We start from the raw sequence: 20,242 nt of genomic DNA on the forward strand, positions 1-20,242 counted from the left end.
CTGAAATCCAGCGGCGGGGCCGGGTGCCGTGCGGTCCACACTCGGAGATGGAAGAAGTCTCGCTGCCGAGCTGCGATAGCTCACATAATACACATGGCACTGATACATAACTTAGGCACCGAGGGAGGCAGGACAGAAGTTGCAAATGCTGGTTATCTGACATGAGAACAGAAAACACATCAAGTGTTTAAGAAGGAACTGCAGATGCTGGAAAATCGAAGGTAGACAAAAACACATCAAGTCAGGCAGCGTCTGTGGGAGAGGAGGACGAATTAACGTCTCGCCTCGATGACCACGGAGAAGTTGGCAAACCCGTAGACTAACACTAGCAATAGTATTAGCACGGTGCAGGAAGGAACTGCAGTTGCTGGTTTATGCCGAGGATAGACACAAAGTGCTGGAGTAACTCATCGAGCAGCATCTCTGGAGAGAAGGAATGGGTGAGGTTTCGGGTCGAGATCCTTCTTCAGACTGAGAGTGTAAGTCTGCACCTGTACCAGGTATCCATTGACATCAGGTCGATGACCCATTCACAGCTGGGACAGGCAGCAAACACCCGCCATAAAACATCTTGTCGGGGCCAAGGTAACCCTGGCGTTGGCCGGAATGTGTGGGAAGGAACTGCAGATGCTGGTTTACACCGAAGATAGACACAAAATGCTGGAGTAACTCAGCGGGACAGGCAGCGTCTCTGGAGAGAAGGAATTCCTCTGAAGAAGGGCCTCGGCCCGAAACGTTACCCATTCCTTCTCTCCGGAGATGCCGCCTGTCCCGCTGAGTTACTCCAGCTTTGTGTGACTATCTTGGGCGTAAAGGAGTGGAGCGCGGTGTGGAGTTGAGGGACTTGTTGTCTAATCCCCGGCAGCAGGGGATGTGTAGGCGTTGTGTGTCTGGGTTGGGACGAGAGGGGGTTGGCTCTGGCTAAGGAGCGGTGGCGGGAGGGTTCGGGAGATTCACTGGGTGAGAAGCTCTCAGCTACAGGGTGAGTAGACGCTGGGTGGAGAGCGGCTCGCTGGCTCTCTCGCAATGAGCCGGTGCTGGCGCTATAGACAGGGAGACCCAACAACCCTCACAGCTGATTGAAGAGCGCTTTGAAGTTTGCCGGGGCCGCGGAGTGTCGGCGTGACGTGTGTGTGAGAGGGAGTTATCCCCATGAAGTGAGTTGCAGGTGGATCTCGGAGCCGCCGCCCTCTCCCTCCCTCCCTCCCTCCCACACACACACACACCTGGGGCAGGTGAGGCGCACTCGCCCTCCAGCAATGTTCCGTCCCGGACACTCGCTGCCCCGGATCCCGCTCGGGTTATTCTCCCAGCACATCTGCCCCGTTTTCCCCGGCCGAGTCGCCTGCTCTCCGCTGTCGAACCTCTTCCTGCCTCCCGCCCCCATCTTCACCTACGGCTTGCTCCAAAGCTGCGCACCTCCCGACCCCTGCAAGCAGGCGCTGCTGCTGGCCACACAGGCGGCCGGGCTGGCCGGCATCACCGACTACCCGGGTAAGACGGGCCGTGGGCGAGGGCGACGGAGAGAAACTGGGAGAGAAAGTGCCAGAGTGTGTGTGTGTGTGTGTGTGTGTGTGAGAGAGGGAGAGGGAGTTCCAGAGAGCGTGTAAGACAGGTAACTTGACTGTTGGAGATTGCTGGTATGTGGGAGTGTTAGAAAGTATTAGAGTGCGAATAGAATGGAAGATGCCTGGGCATTAGAATGTGTATTAGATGTAAGAATGTAGTACATGTGCGAGTGTAAAAGAGAGAGTAAACCCGAATGTGACAGAGGGGGAATGTGCCAGTGTTGGAGAGGGTACGACTGTAAATGGATTTAGGAGCGTTTGAATGTTAGAAGTAAACTGTTAGAGCGTTAAAGAATGAAGGTATGGGTATAAGAGGATTTATAAGTGTGTGTGTGTCAGAAAGTGATTGTTGGAGTGTGAGTGTGAGTAGTCTGAGTGTGCGAGGAGTGTGTGTGGGAGATAGAGGCAGCATTTGAGAGTGAGAGAGGGACTGTATGAAAGTTAGAGGGAGAGTGTGAAGTAGAATATTCTGATTGTGTAAAGCTGATGGGGAGGGGGGGTATTGTGAAAAGCCAAGAATTAATGTTAGAGAATGTGGGTGTGAGAGAGAATGTGTGAGTGGATGGGTATGTGTATTTGTGTGTGTGTGTGGAACAGAGGGAGGGAGGGGGTGAGAGAAGAAATATACAGAAAGGGAAGGAGACAATACAAGTCTATTTCGTAAACTTGCTTCCATGCTCCTTAGTAGCGTTGGCTACTCTTAACCCGTGAATGCGAGAGTGGTCGGTGTACATGAGCGATGGAAGTGGAGAGAAAACGAGAGAAAAGTAAGTTTCAGATGAAATATGTGCCTAATGAAGTGTGTAGGAAGGAACTGCAGATGCTGGTTTACACCAAAGGTAGACATAAAATGCAGGAGTATCTCAGCGGGACAGGCAGCATCTCTGGATAGAAGGAATGGGTGACATTTTGGGTCGAGACCTTCTTCAGATGCCCATTCTGAAGAAGGGTCTCGACCCGAAACTTCACCCATTCCTTCTATCCAGAGATACTGCCTGTCCCGCTGGGTTACTCCAGCATTCTGTGTCTAATTAAGAGGCTTGGTCGAGGGGGGCAACAGTAGGTGTTTGTTTTTGAAAGATGGTAGAGCAAACGTCTGTGCGCGCGTGTGTGTGCGTGTATGTGATTGTGTGCATCTGTGTGTGTGTGAATGTTGGTGAATATCTGTATGAGAGTGTGTGTTTGAATATTGCATGTGAGAGTGTGTAAGTGATGTGTGATTGTGCACACATAGTGTGGATGAGAGAGTGCAAGTGTGTGTAATGTGTGACTGATTTATGTGAATGTGTGACTGTGTATTTAGTGTGCGAGAGAGAGAAAATGTGCAAGCACGTGGAGCCAGGTGGGTGTTGAACAAGAAGGGAGAAGAGATTGTAAGGTGAGGGAGGCAGATGGAATATGAGAGCAGTTTGGTGACGAGAGCACGACAGTGTCTGGAGTGGGAATGTCCGTGTGAAAGAGAGGGACTTGTAGAGCAGGGATGTTAAAGGATCAGGCAACAAGGAGACATCACAGGCCAATGCCAAAGGGGAAATTGTGGGATGAAGGAACTTCTTTTTCAGGGGCACGAGTAAGCAGCAAGGCCAGTGGTTTCGGGTGTGCAGTGTAGAACGGTGGGGAGAGGAAGAATTAGATGGCAGGGGAGAGAGAGTGTCAAGAGAGAAAGAACAAACAAAGGAGAGAGGAACTGGGAGATATAAAAAGAGGAGGAAATTAAAATAGTGACCAGTGTCAGGGGAAGGAATGAAGTAAGGGGAGTAAAAAGTGGAGGGGGAGAGAGCAGAGGGGTGTAAACTGTGAGCAGGATGAGGAGAGGGGTGTAGCGGCATGTGGTGTGAGCAGGAAGGACGGTGAACAGTCAAGGACGAGGACAGGGTTGAGCATAGTGGAAAGTTGGGGGGGGGATAGTGAAGGGGGGTGAACGGAGGGAGGGGGTGGACAATGAGTGAAGAGCAGAAATGACAGCGTGTGGAGAGAGGGAAGCGACAAGAGATGGGGGAGTGAATAGAGAAGGGAGTGAGGCAAGTGTGAATGTAGAAACAGGGGAGTGCGGAGAGAGGGAAGAGAAAGGGTGAGTGAGGAGAGGAATTGTTACTGGAATAGCCTATTTTTGTCATGTGTATCAAGATGCAGTACAGTGAAAAACATTGTTTTGCCAGCTATTCAATCATACTATACATGAGTACAATCAAACCGTACACAAGTACAACAGTTAGTGCAAAGGCAAAAATAAACAACGTGCTGAATATTGTGTTACAGCTGCAGAGAAAGTGCAGATCAAAAATGATAGCACAAAGGCTGCATGCAACAGGGTAGGTTGGGAGATTAGGGTTACCGTAGACCTTTAGTTCATGACAGGTCTGTTCAATAATCTGGGAACAAAATAGAAGAGGCTGTTCCTGAGTCTGGTGGTATGTGCTCTCTACCTTGTGTATCTTCTGTCGAGGGCAGAGGGCAGTGGCGGACTGGGTCTAAAAATATTGGTTGCCAGGAGACAAAGGGGGCCCACCCACAACTACAATGCTATCATTTAACAGGGGCCCACTTGCCATCACTTGCTCTCACTTCATCAGGGGCCCACTTGCATTCGGGCAAGCTGACACCCTGGCCAGTCCGCCACTGGCAGAAGGAATGGGGGAGTGAGGAGTGAAGGGAGTGGGGAGAGAGAGTGTGAACAATGAATGGAGTAAAGAGAACAGAAAGGAAGGCAAAGATGGGGTTGAACAGGGAGGGAGATACACAGTGTGTGGAGTGGAGCGAATAGAAACAGTGAATAAAGGACAGCAAGTGCAGGGAGAAAAGAGAGAAGGGGTTGATTGGAAGTTGTAAGTGAGCAGGAATGGGAGTGATTAGTGGGGAGTAGAGAGAGATGCAGAGTGTGCAATAAACTGAAGAGTGAGTGGAGTGTGTAGAGGTGAGTGTGAACAGTAGGGAGTGAATAGCAAGTAGAGTGATCAAGGAAGAGAGTAAAAAGTGTGTAGAGTGAGTAGCAAAGAGAGAGTCAATGGTGTTGAGAGGGGAACAGTGAAGGGATGGGATGAATCGATGGGATGACTCGTGGGAAGTTATTAGAAAGTGATTTGAACAGAACAATGGAAATGAGCACTGAGGAGTGAACAAAAAAAAAAGCAGTGAAGGAGGAGGCCAGGGAGCAGGGAGGTGAGTGAACAGTAATCCGAGTAGAGATGGGAATGAGCAGAAAGGTGGCAATGAATGTGGACAGAAGAGGGGCGGAACATTGTGTTGGGTGATAAATAGAGAGGGTGTGAATGGAGAGGAGTGAATATGGAGTGGAGTGTGCAGTGTGGGAAGGAGAGAGAGAGAGAGAGAGAGAGAGAGAGAGAGGGCGGGCAAGAAGTGGAGAATGGGGGGAGCGAGCAGGGATGTTAGTGAACTAACTAGAATGAGCAGAGAGGGGAGTGAGTGTGGAAGGATTGACCAGAGAGGGGGGTGATTGAGGGGCATGTCAGCAGAGAAGGGGGTGAACAGCAAAAGGAGTGAACTGTGAGTGAAGAGAGCAAATAGAGAGAAGCAAAATGAACAGCGTGAAGTGGGGAGTGGATAGAGAGGGAATCACCAGCGAGTGGAGTGGGGGGGGGGGGGGGGGGGGGGGGGGGGGAGAGAAGAAAGGGAAGGGAACAGCAAATGGAGTGAGTAAAATGGGGAGTTAACTTCAAGTGTAGCGAAGAAGGGAGTCAACAGAGAGGTTAAAGCACAGAAACATAATGGAAGGTGGGGAGTTAGTAGCGAGGGATGCAGTAAGTGTAGAGAGCAGTGTTACACAGCAGAAACAGTCCCTTCTGCCAAACACTTCCATGACATCCAAGTTGCCTAACCTACGACCAAGCTATTTCCATTTGACCACACCTGGTCCATCTCCAATGCTTTCCTACCCCGTACTTGACCGAGTCTCTTTTAAATCTCATAAATGTATTTCTCTCTACCATTTTGTTAGGCAGCTCATTTCATATACCCATCACTCTATGTGTGATAAAGTTGCTCCTTGGGTCCTTGTATGCCTTTTCCTTCTCACTAAACCTATGGCCTGTAGTTTTGTGATTCCCATACCGTGGGAGGAAGGCTGTGGCTGTTCACCTTATCTATGCCCATTGTGATTTTACTAATCTCTATAAGGTCACTCCTCAGCCTCCAATGTTCCAGACGCAAAAAGACCCAGCCTCTCATTATAGCTCAAACCCTCCAGACTTGTGACATCCTTGTAAATCTGTTTTGCAACCTTTCCAGCTTAACAATGTCCTTCCTGTGAGGCTAACTATAACTGTCCAAATACTCCATACGTGGCCTGAACTATGTCTTCTCTAACTAGGGGTTGGATGAACAGAGAATAGTATGAAGGACATTAGAGGGAACGCTGAGTAGGTGAAGTGATCGGAGAGGATAGGAACCACGTGGGATGACTGGGGTGGGTGAATAGAAAGAGAGTGGACAGCATGAGGAGTGGACAGAGCATGGAACAAAGAGTGTGAATAAAAATATGAAGAGAGTTTAGTGCACATTAGTGCATACAGAGTGGAGGGCACAGGCAAGGGGTGGTAAGGTAATTATCTCAGAAAGCATGTAGTAAGTTGAGAATGAGGAGATTGGCGTGAATAGAGGGTGGAGTGTTGTGAACAGCAAAGGGAGGAAATAGAAAGGAAGCAGGGCAGAAAAGCACAAACAGGAAAGGTTCATATCATGCGCATCATGACCAAAACAGGTTGCATGGGAGAGGGGAATGAAGAGACATTGGAGAGAACAGAGATTGGAGTGAACACAGAGAGAAGTTTGTCGAGAGAAAATTCAACAGCGAATTAATTCAATAGAGAACATTGTGGGCATAAAGAGAGTGAGAGGGGAGGGGTGCAGAGGAAGACAATGGCAGGAGGGTGGAGGCATGTGAATGCAGAATCAAGTTAAAATGGAGTGGAATAATCAGAGGGTGAATAGAGTGCCGAGTGTTACAGAGAGTGGAATGAAAGAGAGGGAGTGAACATAAAGAGTAATGAAGAGGAAGTGGAGCAAACAGTGCAGGGTGAGGAGGGTGAGGATGAGTAAACAGAGAGAAGAATGAACACAGAGAGTTAATTAACAAAGAAAGGAATAAAAGAGAGGTCATGAAACTGGAGTGACAAAAACAGGGCCGAGTGAAGAGAGAATGAATAGAGAGTAGCGTGCTATGGATTTGAGAGAATGGCGAGTAGAGTGAGCAGATGGAAGGTTTTAGAGTGACAGGAGTGGGCAGAATGGGCTCTAAGCAGTGAATGGTCTGGGCAGAAAGGGAGGACAGATCATGGATTGAATAAGAGGAATGAACAGAAAGTGTGTGAATGAAAAGAAAGAAAAGTAGAGAATGGATATTTTGGGGAGACTTCGTTTATCGGCTGTTGACACCAGTTCTGGAGCTTTATGGACTTGAGGTACCCAGGAATTATAATAGGAGTGAAAGTTATGAGAACTAGTGACTCATTCCCTGAGAGCTACTTTCTGCTAATGACTACTGATAGCATTTTGTGCCATTTCAAATCCATTTCCATAATGTTTCAGGTCGACAACTTTTCATTAGAACTTTATATCCTGCCTGACGTTTCATTCTCTTGCCTTCAATGGGAAATAAAATGGGGCAGGTAATAAATGGGCTTTCCATTTGCAGTCGTATGTTGTACATTACAGCCAAATAAATACGTGCGGTGTCTGGGTTTAGCAGTGCAGAATCATTTCTCGGTGCGTGTTCTCTCATATTTTATTTCATGTTCTCTCTTTCAATTCATACGTTTTCTCTGATCTGTACTTCATTTTCTGCCTCGTCAGTTTTCTATTTAAATATTTGTTACATATATTTTATTTGTTTTTTTCAGTTGCATTTTCACTCTAGACTATATTACATGTTTTGTATAATCTGTAATTATGGTGAGCTAATGCCCATTTTTTTGATAAACACTTTATTTTATGCAAATGGTCTCGCTTCTTTTCTCATTTGCTGTTTTTCTTATCTCTGCAAGATACATTTAATTAATTATTTTTCTTTAAAAAATAGTTTCCAGTGCTTTTCATACTTGATCAATTTAATGTTTGGCGAAAATTATCTCAAGAGCGCTTTTATTTCTTGTTTGAAATCACAAGGTCGGGCAGCATTTGTCAAGAATGAAACAGAGTTAAACATGTTGTAATGACAGTATTTCTCAAACTTCTCAGGTGCTCTGATCTGAAACATTAACACTGTTTCTTGCTCCACGGGCCTAATGTGGTTTCAGCATTTTTTTTGCTTTTTGTCAGATTTCCAGCATCATTTATTTCTTGCCGTGTGCCGACATCTGTGTGAAGTTTACCTGGTGCCTCATATATTTCCTTCATCGTGTTTACTTCTTGCAATGCTCATTCAGTCTGCTCAAATTTTATTGGATGCATCATCCTTTATCTGTCTGTAATATATTTCCCCCTCTGTATATTTTATGTCCTTCTATCTCTTCACTTCACTTTAGATTTTATTTATTGCTCTGCCAGTTTATTTCTTGCTCAGAACATATTACGTTCCATGTAGCCTGCGTACCATATTTTTATTTATTATTTTGTGTAGTTGCCTTTATTCTCCTCTTTATCAGTTTTATTTTATTTTGACCATTGTGCTGTAACTAATTTATACATTCCTTGAGTTTGCTATTTTATCACATTTTATGTTCCTTATTTTTTACATTTTATGTTATTGTTTGTCTGACATTATATGGCTGGGTGACTGTGTATGAAATGCATTTTTGTATTTTGATCATTCCATTTTAATGTTTCTTTTCCTTTAGCATTTAATGTGTGTTTTCATGATTTAATGCTCTAATTCTTTTGTTCTTTTTATGTTCTATGTTTATTTGCTCTGTATTTTTGTTTTTATCTTTTAATTGTAACATACGTTTTAGAACATAGAATATAGAACAGTACAGCACTAGAACAGGCCATTTGATCCACAATGTCCATGCCAAACAGAATGCAAAGACCAATTTATCTGCCTGCACATAATCCATATTCTTCAATTCCCAGCATATCCTTACACCTACCCAGAACATCTCTTGGATGCCACTATTGTATCTAGCTACCTCAACCATCAGCAGCAGCAACACACTCACCATCATCCCTGCCCCACATATCTCCATTAAACTTTGTCCCTCTCACCATTGTGTTATCACCACTAGTATTTTATTTTTCCATCCTGGGGGAAAAGGTTCTGTCTGCTTACCCAATCTATATCTTTTCAAAAAATGTATACACTTCTATCGGGTCTCTCTGCAACCTCTGGCGTTCCAGGGAAAACAATCCAAGTCTGTCTAACCTTTCCCTGTAGCTAATACCCACTAATCCAGGCATCGTTCACCATCTCCAAATCTTCCACATCCTTCCTGTAATGGGGTGACCAGAATCAAGACGGAACTCGCTATCAAAACATGGAGGGGACGGGGGACACAATTTTTTGGCGGCTGCACGCGCATGCGCACACTCACACACGCGCGCGAGGCTTCGGAGGCTCAATCCAGCGCTAAATATAGCTCAACTGCCTGTCTCACCGGGTTAACTACAGCCCTGTCTGGACTAACGGGATACCAGCGCTGCTTCACCGCGCTGGCCATATTTCCCGCAAGTCCAGGCAGGTTAACCTGGCGGGGATGTCGCCCACCTCTCAATACATGGAGGGGACGTGTCCCCTCTGCCCCCCCCCCCCCTGGGTTTTCCGCCCCTGACCAGAATTGTATGCAATACTCCAAATGAGACCCAGCTAAAGTCCTGTAAACCTGCACCATTACTTCCTGACACTTATGGGGAGACTTTATCAAGTGTCTTACTAAAATTCAAGTAGATAGTATCCACTGCCTTGCCCTCAACGATCACCTTTGTCACTTCCTCAAAAAACGCGTTCAAGTTGGTCAGACATGTTCGGCCATGCACAAAGCCATGCTGATTGTCCATAATCAACTTATTTTCTTTCAAATGGGAGTAAATCTTATCCTGAAGAATCTTCTCCAATAGCTTTTCCAGCAATATGAAGCTCACCATCCTATAGTTCCTGGATTTTCCCTACTTCCCTTCTTAAAGAAAAGAACAACATGTTCCCAGGTTCCTACAACATGGACTATGTTCCAGTCCACAGAGAAAATGCAAAGATCTTCATCGGGGCCCCTGCAATCCCTCTCTTGCCTCTCTCTCGAGAACCTGGGATCAATCCCATTAGGTCTGCGGATTATCCACCTGAATCCCAAACTGCCCTTGTAAGATAGTATTCTCCACTCTGAACCCACAGTCCTCCACGACCTTCTCCTTGGTAAAAACAGATGCAAAGTACTTGTTTAGTACCTGGTCTACAGACTCCAGGCACAAATTCTCGTCAACAATCTTCAGCAGTCCTACCTTTTCCCTCGTTACCTCATTTTTTAAATGTTGGTAAAAACACTTAGCGATTTTCTTTCATTCTACTACCCAAAGTCATTTTGTGGCCTCCTTTGGGTCTTCTAATTGCCCATGAGTTATTTCTATATTCCACAAAGGCCCTGGGTGGTTCCTTCCTCTTAAATCTTGCCTGCACTTAGAAGGGTCTCGGCCAGAAACGTCACCTATTCCTTCGCTCCGTAGATGCTGCCTCACCCGCTGTGTTTCCCCAGCATTTTTGTCTACCTTTTATTTTTGACAATTCCTTTGGTCATCCAATGCTTTACTTTGTCGTGCTTATCCCTCATCCTTAAGGGCCTGTCCCACTTTCCCGAGTCCTCTGCCAAGTTGAAAGGACCTTAAAAAAAACAATCAAGATTTTTGTGATCTACGAACTCCTCCTTCCGACTATCTTTTTACTCGTGGACTGTTTTGTCACGCTGGAAAAAAAGGCCCGACTTACCTGATGCCCCGAGTACTGAGTACGGCTGGCATAACGAGACGCTACAATATATCTACGGACTCCTATGACCTCATACGTGCTCGCTACGAACATTCCCTGAGTTTGAATCAAAGGGAATCGTGAGTAACTCAGGAAAGTGGGACAGGCCCTTTACTGGAACATACCGGTTCTGAACTTCGATCAACTGACCTTTAAAGGACTCCCACATGTCAGGAGTTGAATTTACACAATAACACCTTCTCCCAGTGTATGCTCTTGAGATCCTGTCTAATAATGTTGTCGTTTGCCTTACTTTAGAACTTTCCCACAAGGTCCAGCCTTTCCTCAATTCAAAACATATTTTTACGTATTGATATTGTATTTTTTGCTCTGCTCTGTACTTTTATTTATATTTTATCCCTTGTATTTGTCTTGTTTTCTGAATTACTTTTGATCTGTGTGTTTTCTGTATTTTTACTCTTATCTCTAATGTTGAAGATACCTTTGAGAATCCATTAAAATGCAGATCCTGGAAACATGAGATTAAAATCAGCAAATGCTAGAAACACTCAGCATCTGCGAAGAAAATAACAAAGTTAACATTGCTGGTCCGAGACCCTTTGTCAGAAGTGGAACAATAAAGTAAACTAGTTAGTTTTCAGTTGCTAGGAAGAAGGGGAAGGGATGAATAGGACAATGGGAATATCTCTGATGGGATTGTATGCGTCTAGCATTTAGAGGCAAGTTATGCCTCTTTGTCAGTGTTGTGTGTTGTAGTTAGCAAGGCTAGGGGTCAAGCCAAGCAGGTCAGACTGCGCTAATGAGTGAGAATACAAAGCCAACATCATAAATTTGGAGAATTCAGTCTTGAGGATGGAAGATTCCAAAGTTTCTTGATGGACGATGAGGTGTTGTTCCACAAGTTTGGGGTGGATCCAATTGTAACAGTGCAGGAGGTCACAGACAGGCTGGTCTGAGTTGTAATGGGATAGAGAATTGAGGTGGCAGGAAGAGGATGTTTAGGGTTGCCCTTGAAGATTGAATGCAGGTGTTCCACAAAAAGATTATCCAATCAGTGTTTGGTATCTCTAAGGTGGAGGAGACCACATTTTGAACGACAAATGCTGTGTACCAGAATGCAAACTAATCCCTGCTTCGCCGGCAAGGACTGTTTAGGGCCCTAGATGATGGAAGGGGAAGGAATGAAAGGACATCTCCTGTGGTTTCATGGGGAAAGTTCCATAAGACAGGAAATGTTTGGTGGGGACTGAAGTTCAGGAAGTTGTGAACAGAACATTTCCTTCAAATGCTGATGGGGGGGAGGGGGGATTGTGGGTGTGTCATTTCTTTCTGGTGGTGGAATTTTGTTCATCCTTGGACAGATATATGGACAGGAAATGTTTAGAAGGATATGGGCCAAATGCAAACACAAGGGACTAGCCAGAACTTGTTTAGCATGGACAAGGTGGGCCGATAGGCGTGTTTCCATGCTATGTAACTCTATGACAGTATGACTCGATAGTGGAAACTATGAAGGAGACTTGATTCATTGTTTGTTTTAAGTTTCATACGTTGATATGCTTTATGCATCATTTACTGCCCTGCCCTATCACTGGGCTTTAGGTTGTAATAATCTCCAGTTAATGTGGTTTATTTGGCTGGGTGCTTTATATTTTTATTTAGTTCTGTGTTATCTATTTATATTTTGCTGATTGTTCTGCATAATTTGCAATTTCCCATTCTAATTTAGTTCATTTTTTCTATCTTTTTACTTGTTTGCCTTTTATCTGTTTGAGGTTCTTTTTAAAATCTGTTAAATTTATTGTTCAATGTTTCAAATGTATTTCCCCGTGTGCACATCCACTCCATATTGATTTCACAATTTGTCTGTTTTATTTAATTTCTTGGTCTAATTGTTTGATCATTTTATTTGTTATTAATGTTTGTGTTTAAACTGTTTTATATTTTAATTGTTATTCTTTTATGTGATTAATATTTCACTTCTTCAAATTTTTAGCATTTTGTTGTTTCATTTATCTGTCTGTTTCATGATTTGTTTTTGGTGAAGATGGGTCAGATGTTAACTTGTTTAACGGGTAAAGCTGTTTTACATCGAACTTGATTTGTTTTATACACTTCACAATTATTTACATTTATCTCCATGTTTACTGTATTTGTTTCATTTGATTAATATTTTATTTTTTATTTCCATCCTTTCCTTGTGGAAAATGCAATTCTGACAGGTTTATATTGAACAAGAAATTAAGGAGAGTGTTGAGACTAGCACATTTATCTAATTATCTCATGACAATAATGGAGGAGGCTATTCTGCCCATCGGTTTCATGCTAGTACCCAGTGAACAATCCCATTAGTCCCTTTTCCCCCTCCACCTATTCCCTGAACCCTTGCCAATTACTTGCTCTTACACCTGGCCATCAATTCCCCTCTAATTCTATTTGTCATTAGCCTTCACTGAGGGGCGAGTTACTTATTTCCCTGTAAACTAGTCGCTCTCACTTGCCAATCATCTCCCACCTAACCAGGGGTTAATTTAATTAACCATCCAACCTACACATCTTTGGGCTGTGGGAGGAACTGCAACAGCCGGCAGAAACCCTAACAGTGATAGGGAGAATTTGCAAAACCCACATTGAAACCAACAGAGATCACGATAGAACCCTGGCCTCATCTTTAGTTTAGTTTAGAGATACAGTGCGGAAACAGGCCCTTAGGCTCACTGAGTCTGCTCCGACCAGCGATCCCCGTACACTAGCACAATCCTACACACTAGGGACAATTAGGACCAATTAACCTATAAACCTGCACGTCTTTGGAGTGTGGGAGGAAACCGGAGCACCCAGGGAAAACCCACGCGGTCACAGGGAAATGTATAAACTCCATGCAGATATCAACCGTAGTCAGGATCGAAACGGGTCTCTAGTGCTGCATGGCAGCAACTCAACCACTGAGCCACTGTTCCACCCCTGGATCTAATCCAAATAAACTCCAATGCAGCTTTTGACAAAGTTTCCGATAACAGACAGGTTAGAAAAGAAAAAGTTCATTAATTTCAAGAAAAATTGTAAATTGGATCTAAAATTGGGTTTGTAGCAGAAAACCAGTAGTGTACTGGAATTAGTGATTGGAACATGGAAACAGTCTGCTGGGTTCAGAGTTTAGATCCCTTGCTTAACATGGGATATGTCAGTGATTTTAACTGAAGTGGAGTGCTTGTGATGAACAAGTTTGCGATTGACACCTAATTGTGGTCAGTGTGGTAAATAACAAGGGAAAAGCTGTGGACAGATAAGGAGCTCCATCCGGAGAAGAGTGAGTTAATGTGCTTGAAAAGATGGGAGTCAAATAGTTCATGGTACTAATGCTTCAGTGAGGATCGTCAGAGGTGCTGCCTTTGATGTTAAACCATGTCCATGTCCAAAACATTCCAAAGGGAGCAATGGAATATCCCCTGGTGTCAACAAGCTCATTGATGGCTACACCAGCAGCAGCACTGACAATAAACTTGGCACTTTATGGAATGTCTGCTACGTGGAACATGCTTCTGGGCTTGTTGACGGGTTGTAATAACACATCTGCTCAGCCTGAGGACGTGCACTGAAAAAAATTCTGGATTTTCTTGTGCAGATGAGTCGAAGCCGGTGAAACAGCGAAGGGCACGGGCTAACTACAGCAGCTGGCAGCTGGAGGAGCTGGAGAAAGCATTCAAGGCAACTCAGTATCCAGACATCTTCATGAGAGAGGCCCTGGCACTCAGGCTGGACCTGATTGAAGCCAGAGTACAGGTACAGTCAGTACAGATGTTTGGCAGCACGGCATGTGTTTGTGGGTCTGTGTGTTGGATGTATAGATATATGTATAAACTGTGTATGTGAGTTGTATATGTGGGCTAGAATTACGTATACCATGTATGTGCATTGTACATGAACTGAGGGTATGGGTTTGTGTGCAATGTATGTTTATCATGAGTGTATGCATGTGTTATGTGTGAATGTTATGCGTGTTCATGCATCAATGCATTGCACATGTATGTGAGTTGCATGTTTGCAGTTTGCATGTATGTTGCATTTATTTGTATTGTGTGTATGTTCGTTTTGTCTCTATAGGACATCGACGCTGCCTAACCTGCCGAGTACTTCCAAAACTCTCTATATTTACCTCAGATTTTCTGCATCTGCATTTTTTTTGTTTTTTGACCACTCTTATTTTTGCTAATATCTCCTACAGCCTATTTTAATATTTCATGGCAGCTTTCTCCAGTGTTTATTTGTAGACAGGAAGGTGCCAAAATGTCTATCACTTCTTACTGTTGGTGTCTGTGGAAGATCGTCGTTCTATAAGCTGTTTAAACTGTTGAAGGGCCTGACCATATAAATAATAAACATCATTTTTTAAACTTCAGTAATCCTTTTCAAAATATTAAATATTGAAAATCTATTTTAAAACTTTTTATAGATGCTGGTGCAAAGTCCCGTCACAGAGTACTCGTATTCTTTTTCTATCTCTTTATCAATTTCATTGTCTTCCTTTGTTGTATGGATGTCATTAAACTGGAAAGGATGCAGAAAAGATTTGCATGGTTATTTCCGGGAGGGCTTAAGTTATAACGAGAGACTGAGTAGGCTGGAACAATTTTTCTTGGAGTGTAAGAGGTTGATGGGTGTCTGTACAGTAATATACAAAATCATGAGGGGCATGGATAAGATGAATGGTCACAATCTTTTTTTCCCAGTGTAGCGGGATTTTGCAAGGAAATAGATTTAAGATGAGAGGGTAAAGATAGGGGTGGTGGGAACATGGAGCGATTCGTATTGGGTGTTTAAAATACATTTGGATAGGTACATGGATAGAAAATGTTTAGAGGCTTATGGGCCAGTCGCTTGGATAGACAACCTGTTTGGCTTGGACAAGTTGGGCCAGATGTTGTTCCATGCTATAGGACTCTATGATACAATACTAATTTACTAAGCAAGATAATAGTAATCTTTTGAAAAACATTGGCCTTTTGAATCCAGGCCTAAATATTTCCAGTTAGTTGGATGCAACATCTCCTCTGTGAAATCTTCATCCCTCAATGGAATGTTGGGAATAATAAATTATTTCTTCAAATGTTAACCTATTAATTTCACTATTTGCTTCATAATCGGCTTGGATTCAATTCGAAACTAACTTCAGGGTTTGTCACTTTACTTTATAACTCATAAATGTGAAAGGTTACCAGATTATGATCACTTTTCATCAGAGTGCCCTTTGTTTCAACATTATTATTTAACCCTCTATATTTACAGAAAACTTGTTTCCGAGCGAGTTCCTTAAATATTGGTCTAAATGCAAGTTCCCCATTATTATTGCACACTACATGTTACACATAGTCGGCTTATATTCTGCCCAACGCTCCTTCACTATTTTGGTGTTCAGAAACCACTACCGTCAGTTATTTGTTAAATTGAAAAGCTAACTAAGCCTTCTGATTTGAAATCCTGATTTTGAGTTAAGATCCTTCCTCCTGCATCGTAAATGAAACATTTGTTGGACCACAACTAGTCGATTGTATCATTTCTGGTCACCGTAACTTTAGAAATGATGTTCAAATCCGGGAGAAAAAATAGGGAGGATTTATGAGGGAGGTTTTAAGAGACATCTCTTCGTTAAGAGCCACTCTGTCCAGGACAAACCATTCACCCACAATCCTAAAAAATCATTCTCTCCATCACCGCAACATGCCTGCAGTGTGTATCATCTACAAAATGCACTCAATCAGAACCTCATAAACCCATGAATTTCTACCACCAGGAAGGATAAAGACAGCAGAGCTTGGAATGTCACCACCTCCAGGACGTACAACACCCTGACTGGAAGCGTATCACAGACCCTTCATCTTTGTTGGGTCTAAATCTTCAATCATCTCCCCAATTGCACTCTGAGTGACATGGAGATACAGCTAGTAGAGCTACATCTCACAGCTCCTGAGATCCAGGTTCAATCCTGACCTCGGCTGCTGCTCATGTGTTCATACATTCTCCCTGCGCTCACGTGGGTTTCTCCAGGTGCTCCAGTTTCTTTCCACTTCCCAAAGACATGCGGGTTGCTAAGTTATACTGGCCACTGTAAATCTCCCTAGTGTGTAGGTGAGTGAATCAGTGAAGAGTTGTTGGGGATGTGGGATGAAAACAGGTTGCAGGGAGATAAGTGAGGGAATGGGAATGATGGGCTTGCTCTGAGAGCTGGTACAGACTCAATGGGCTAAATAGCCTACCTTTGTCATGAAGACAATGGCAAAAACTGACAGCTCATGATAGAAGAGAGAAAAAAGGAAAATAAAAATAAATAGCCATATCTGTAGAAAGAGGGAGAATACGTGAATACCCCTGCCCTTTTAACAACGGTGGTCCAAAAATAAATATTGAGCAGGGCGCAGGAGAGATCCCTGCCACTCCTCTTTGAAGTACAGCTGGTACTATTCTAGATCCACTTGACTAGGCAGGTAGAGTCTCAGTTTAACTTCCCACCTGCTGGTCCATGCCTCTGACAGTACAGTGCTCTATTATGGCCAGTAAGTACAAAGGGAAACTTTCATTCCATACATTTCCTTTCCTTCATGTAGCAGCTTTATAAAACATTGGTTATGCGCAGTTCTGGTCGACCCATAACAGGAAGGATGTGGGCACTTTGGAAAGGGGTTAGAAGAGGTTTACCAGGATGCTGCCTGGATTAGATTTTAGCGAAAAGTGGTGGTTTGGCAAACTTGGATTGTTTGGAGCATTGGAGGCCGAGGGGAGACCTGATAGAAGTGAATAACATTATGGGGCATAGATTGGGTAGTTAGTGTATTTTCCACAAACACTAGAGGGCAGAGCTTTAAGGTGAGAGGAGAAAGTTTAAAGGTGATGCATGGGGACATTTTTTTTACGCAGAGAGTGGTAGGTGCCTGGAACACGCTGCCAAAGGTGATAGTGGAAGCATCCACGATAGTGACGTTTGCAAGGCTTTTAGATAGGCCCATGAATATGAAAGGAATGGGGAAATATGAATTGGCAGAGGAGATCAGTTTAACTTGGCATGATGTTTGGCACACACATCGGGGACTAAAGAACCTGTTCCTGTGCTGCACAGTTTTATGTTCGTACTTAACTAAATGATGAGTCATCTGACTGTGGAATTCTCTGCCTCAGAGGGCGGTGGAGGCAGGTTCTCTGGATGCTTTCAAGAGAGAGCTAGATAGAGCTCTTAAAAATAGTGGAGTCAGGGGATATGGGGAGAAGGCAGGAACGGGGTACTGATTGGGGATGAACAGCCATGATCACATTAAATGGCGTTGCTGGCTCGAAGGGCCGAATGGCCTACTCCTGCACCTATTGTCTATTGTCTATTGACTGAGGGATTTATTCTGCAGGTTTGGTTCCAGAATCGCAGGGCCAAGATGAGGAGGCAGTTGAAGGTACAGGACGGTCCCTCAGAGAAGAGCAGAGTCCAAGAGGCCAGCCACAGTCCAGAGGAGGAGAAATGCGACCCTCTGAGTATCAACGTGGACGGTGACAAGATGGAGAAGGCCACCTTCCCTTGGCCCGCATCCCACGCACACCAAGGGGAACTCCTGGTCGCTCCCCCTTTCCAAGCAGTGGTCCAGCGAATCAGAGACAGTTCCAGCCCCAGCCCCAGTCCGGAGGAGATCCGCAGTTGCAGCATTGCTACTCTCCGGGCAAAGGCCAGGGAACACGAGGCCGAGATACACAATGGAGCCGCAAAGTTGCTCCCCGTCTCCAAGTGCTCTTCCCCAGTGACCCTGGAAACCACCGACGAGGCGAACGATAGTGGGTTGTAACTGAACAAACAGAACAATGAAGCACCCAGCACTGGTGTTAGTCACTGGTCACACTGTACACAACTCTCCGAAGGGGGATTGTGCAATGGATGGACACAGAGAGACCGTATAATGCACAAAAAGTCCAACACCTGCAGAAAATGTACAATACAGCAAGGCTCTGTAACAGAAAGTGACTATAAAACACCAAGGGACTGAGAGGACATTAGCTCACAAGAGGGCTGCATAAAACATAGCGAGAGTAAGAGATGTCTGTCCCAACTCCACACAACTTGAGTAATGCACTGGAGTTCCCCAGGGCTGTGTGTGGATGGCAGATTTCCTCCTCAACAGGACTTTAATGAACTACTTGTGGTTTAACTGAACAACTTCATGACCTCTCCTGCTGATATCAGAAGTAGGTACAGCAGATATTCATTGGAAGCGGTGGCTGTATTCCATAGATACGGAACGGCGCTCGTGTTATGACAGACAATGATTTTATGGAAAGAATCCAACACAATGTACGCAGAAGCGCACATTAGACAAAGAGACTGTGGTGACGTGTTCAAGGCAGGAGCTAATTTATGTGGAAATCAATCTCAACCTCCCGGCAAACTAATTCATTCTGAGGGAACAGCACCATCTAATGGACCCTACGTATCGGCTCCCAGGCCTCCCTGTTTAACTATTCCTTTCATGCTTTTAAAATAGATTAAATTGCAAAGCAGGAGGATGCCATTCAGCCTATCAATGCAGTTTCAGCGATCTTCACTCTCTCTCTCCCCCCTTTGTCTGTCTGTCTGTCCCTCCCTCCCTCCCTCTCTCGCATTGGCCTTCATGCTCATACTCAATATCTCATTTCAGACATGTCTTGAAGGCCCCAATGGATGGTTGCCAGAATCCAAAGACTTTTGGAACGGAGAACTCTTGGTTTCTTATACAATAAAGTATTTTCTGAACTTACTCTTGTAGGTTTAATTTTATGGCATCTTCTGTATTTCTCCCCAAATTCCTTACACCCAAGTAATAGTGACATTGAATTTACTGAACAAGCCAGCAAGTATTCGTGGAGGCAGAAACAGTCAAGAGTGACCAACCCTAACAGCTGACTGTTTTTCTCTTTCGCTAATGCTGCCTGCCTGACCTGCTGAGTTTTTCCAGTGTTTTCGGTTTTTGTTTCCGATTTCCCATCTGCAGAATTTTGGATTTCATTTGATGTGTTGGGTCACTGACCTTGCGTCCCTAATCATTGACCCAAACTGTTCTTTCTGTCGAGGCACAAGGAGCCACGGCTGCTGGTTTACAAAAAAATAACCCTGCCAACAAAGTGCTGAAGTAACTCAGCAGGTCAAGGAGCTTCTCTGGAGAACACGGAAAGATGATATTTCAGATTGAGACCCTTCTTCAGACTGATTGTAGTAGGTAGAAAGCTGGAAACGAAGTGGGGGTGCCTCCTTTACATTGGTGAGATCAAGCATAGACTAGGCGACTGTTTTGCTGAACACTTGCACCTGGTTCACCATGGCGTGTTGGATCTCTTGGTTGCTAAACATTTTGACTCCTCTTCCCATTCTCATATGGATTTTTCTGGCCTGGGCCAGAAGTGAGGTTACATGCAAACATGCCTCCCTCCCTCACCCTAAACCTATGTCCTCTACTTTTTGATTTCCCCTACACAGGGTGACAGACTTTGGGCATTCACCTATCTATCTTCCTCATGATTTAATACACCTCTACAAGGTTACCCCTCAACCTCCTGTACTCCAAGGAATAAAGCTTGGCCAACTTCTCTCTTTAGCTCAGGCCCCTCGTATCCTGGAAACATCTTATAAATCTTCTCTGCACTCTTTCCAACTTAACAAAATCCTTCCAACAGCAGGGTGACCAAAACTGATCACAGCACTCCTTATGTGGCCTTGCCAATATCTTGTATAGCTGTAACATAACATCCCAACTTCTATACTCAATACCCTGACTGTTGAAGGCCAATGTACTGATAGTCTTCT

The 20,242-nt window shown here is 44.3% G+C and overlaps 1 protein-coding gene across 1 annotated transcript; it reads left to right on the forward strand.

Annotated features, from left to right (window-relative positions):
• Positions 1-1,187: 1,187 nt before the first annotated feature.
• LOC116985801 (paired mesoderm homeobox protein 1-like) lies at positions 1,188-19,199 on the forward strand. The gene is made up of 3 exons (XM_033040842.1): positions 1,188-1,494; positions 14,060-14,217; positions 17,826-19,199. Exons 1-3 carry the CDS (start codon positions 1,260-1,262, stop codon positions 18,252-18,254), a joined length of 822 nt encoding a protein of 273 aa, XP_032896733.1. The 5' UTR covers positions 1,188-1,259; the 3' UTR covers positions 18,255-19,199.
• Positions 19,200-20,242: the final 1,043 nt, after the last annotated feature.

The sequence above is a fragment of the Amblyraja radiata genome, chromosome 22 (genome assembly GCF_010909765.2).
Source record: "Amblyraja radiata isolate CabotCenter1 chromosome 22, sAmbRad1.1.pri, whole genome shotgun sequence".
Classification (NCBI taxonomy): domain Eukaryota; kingdom Metazoa; phylum Chordata; class Chondrichthyes; order Rajiformes; family Rajidae; genus Amblyraja; species Amblyraja radiata.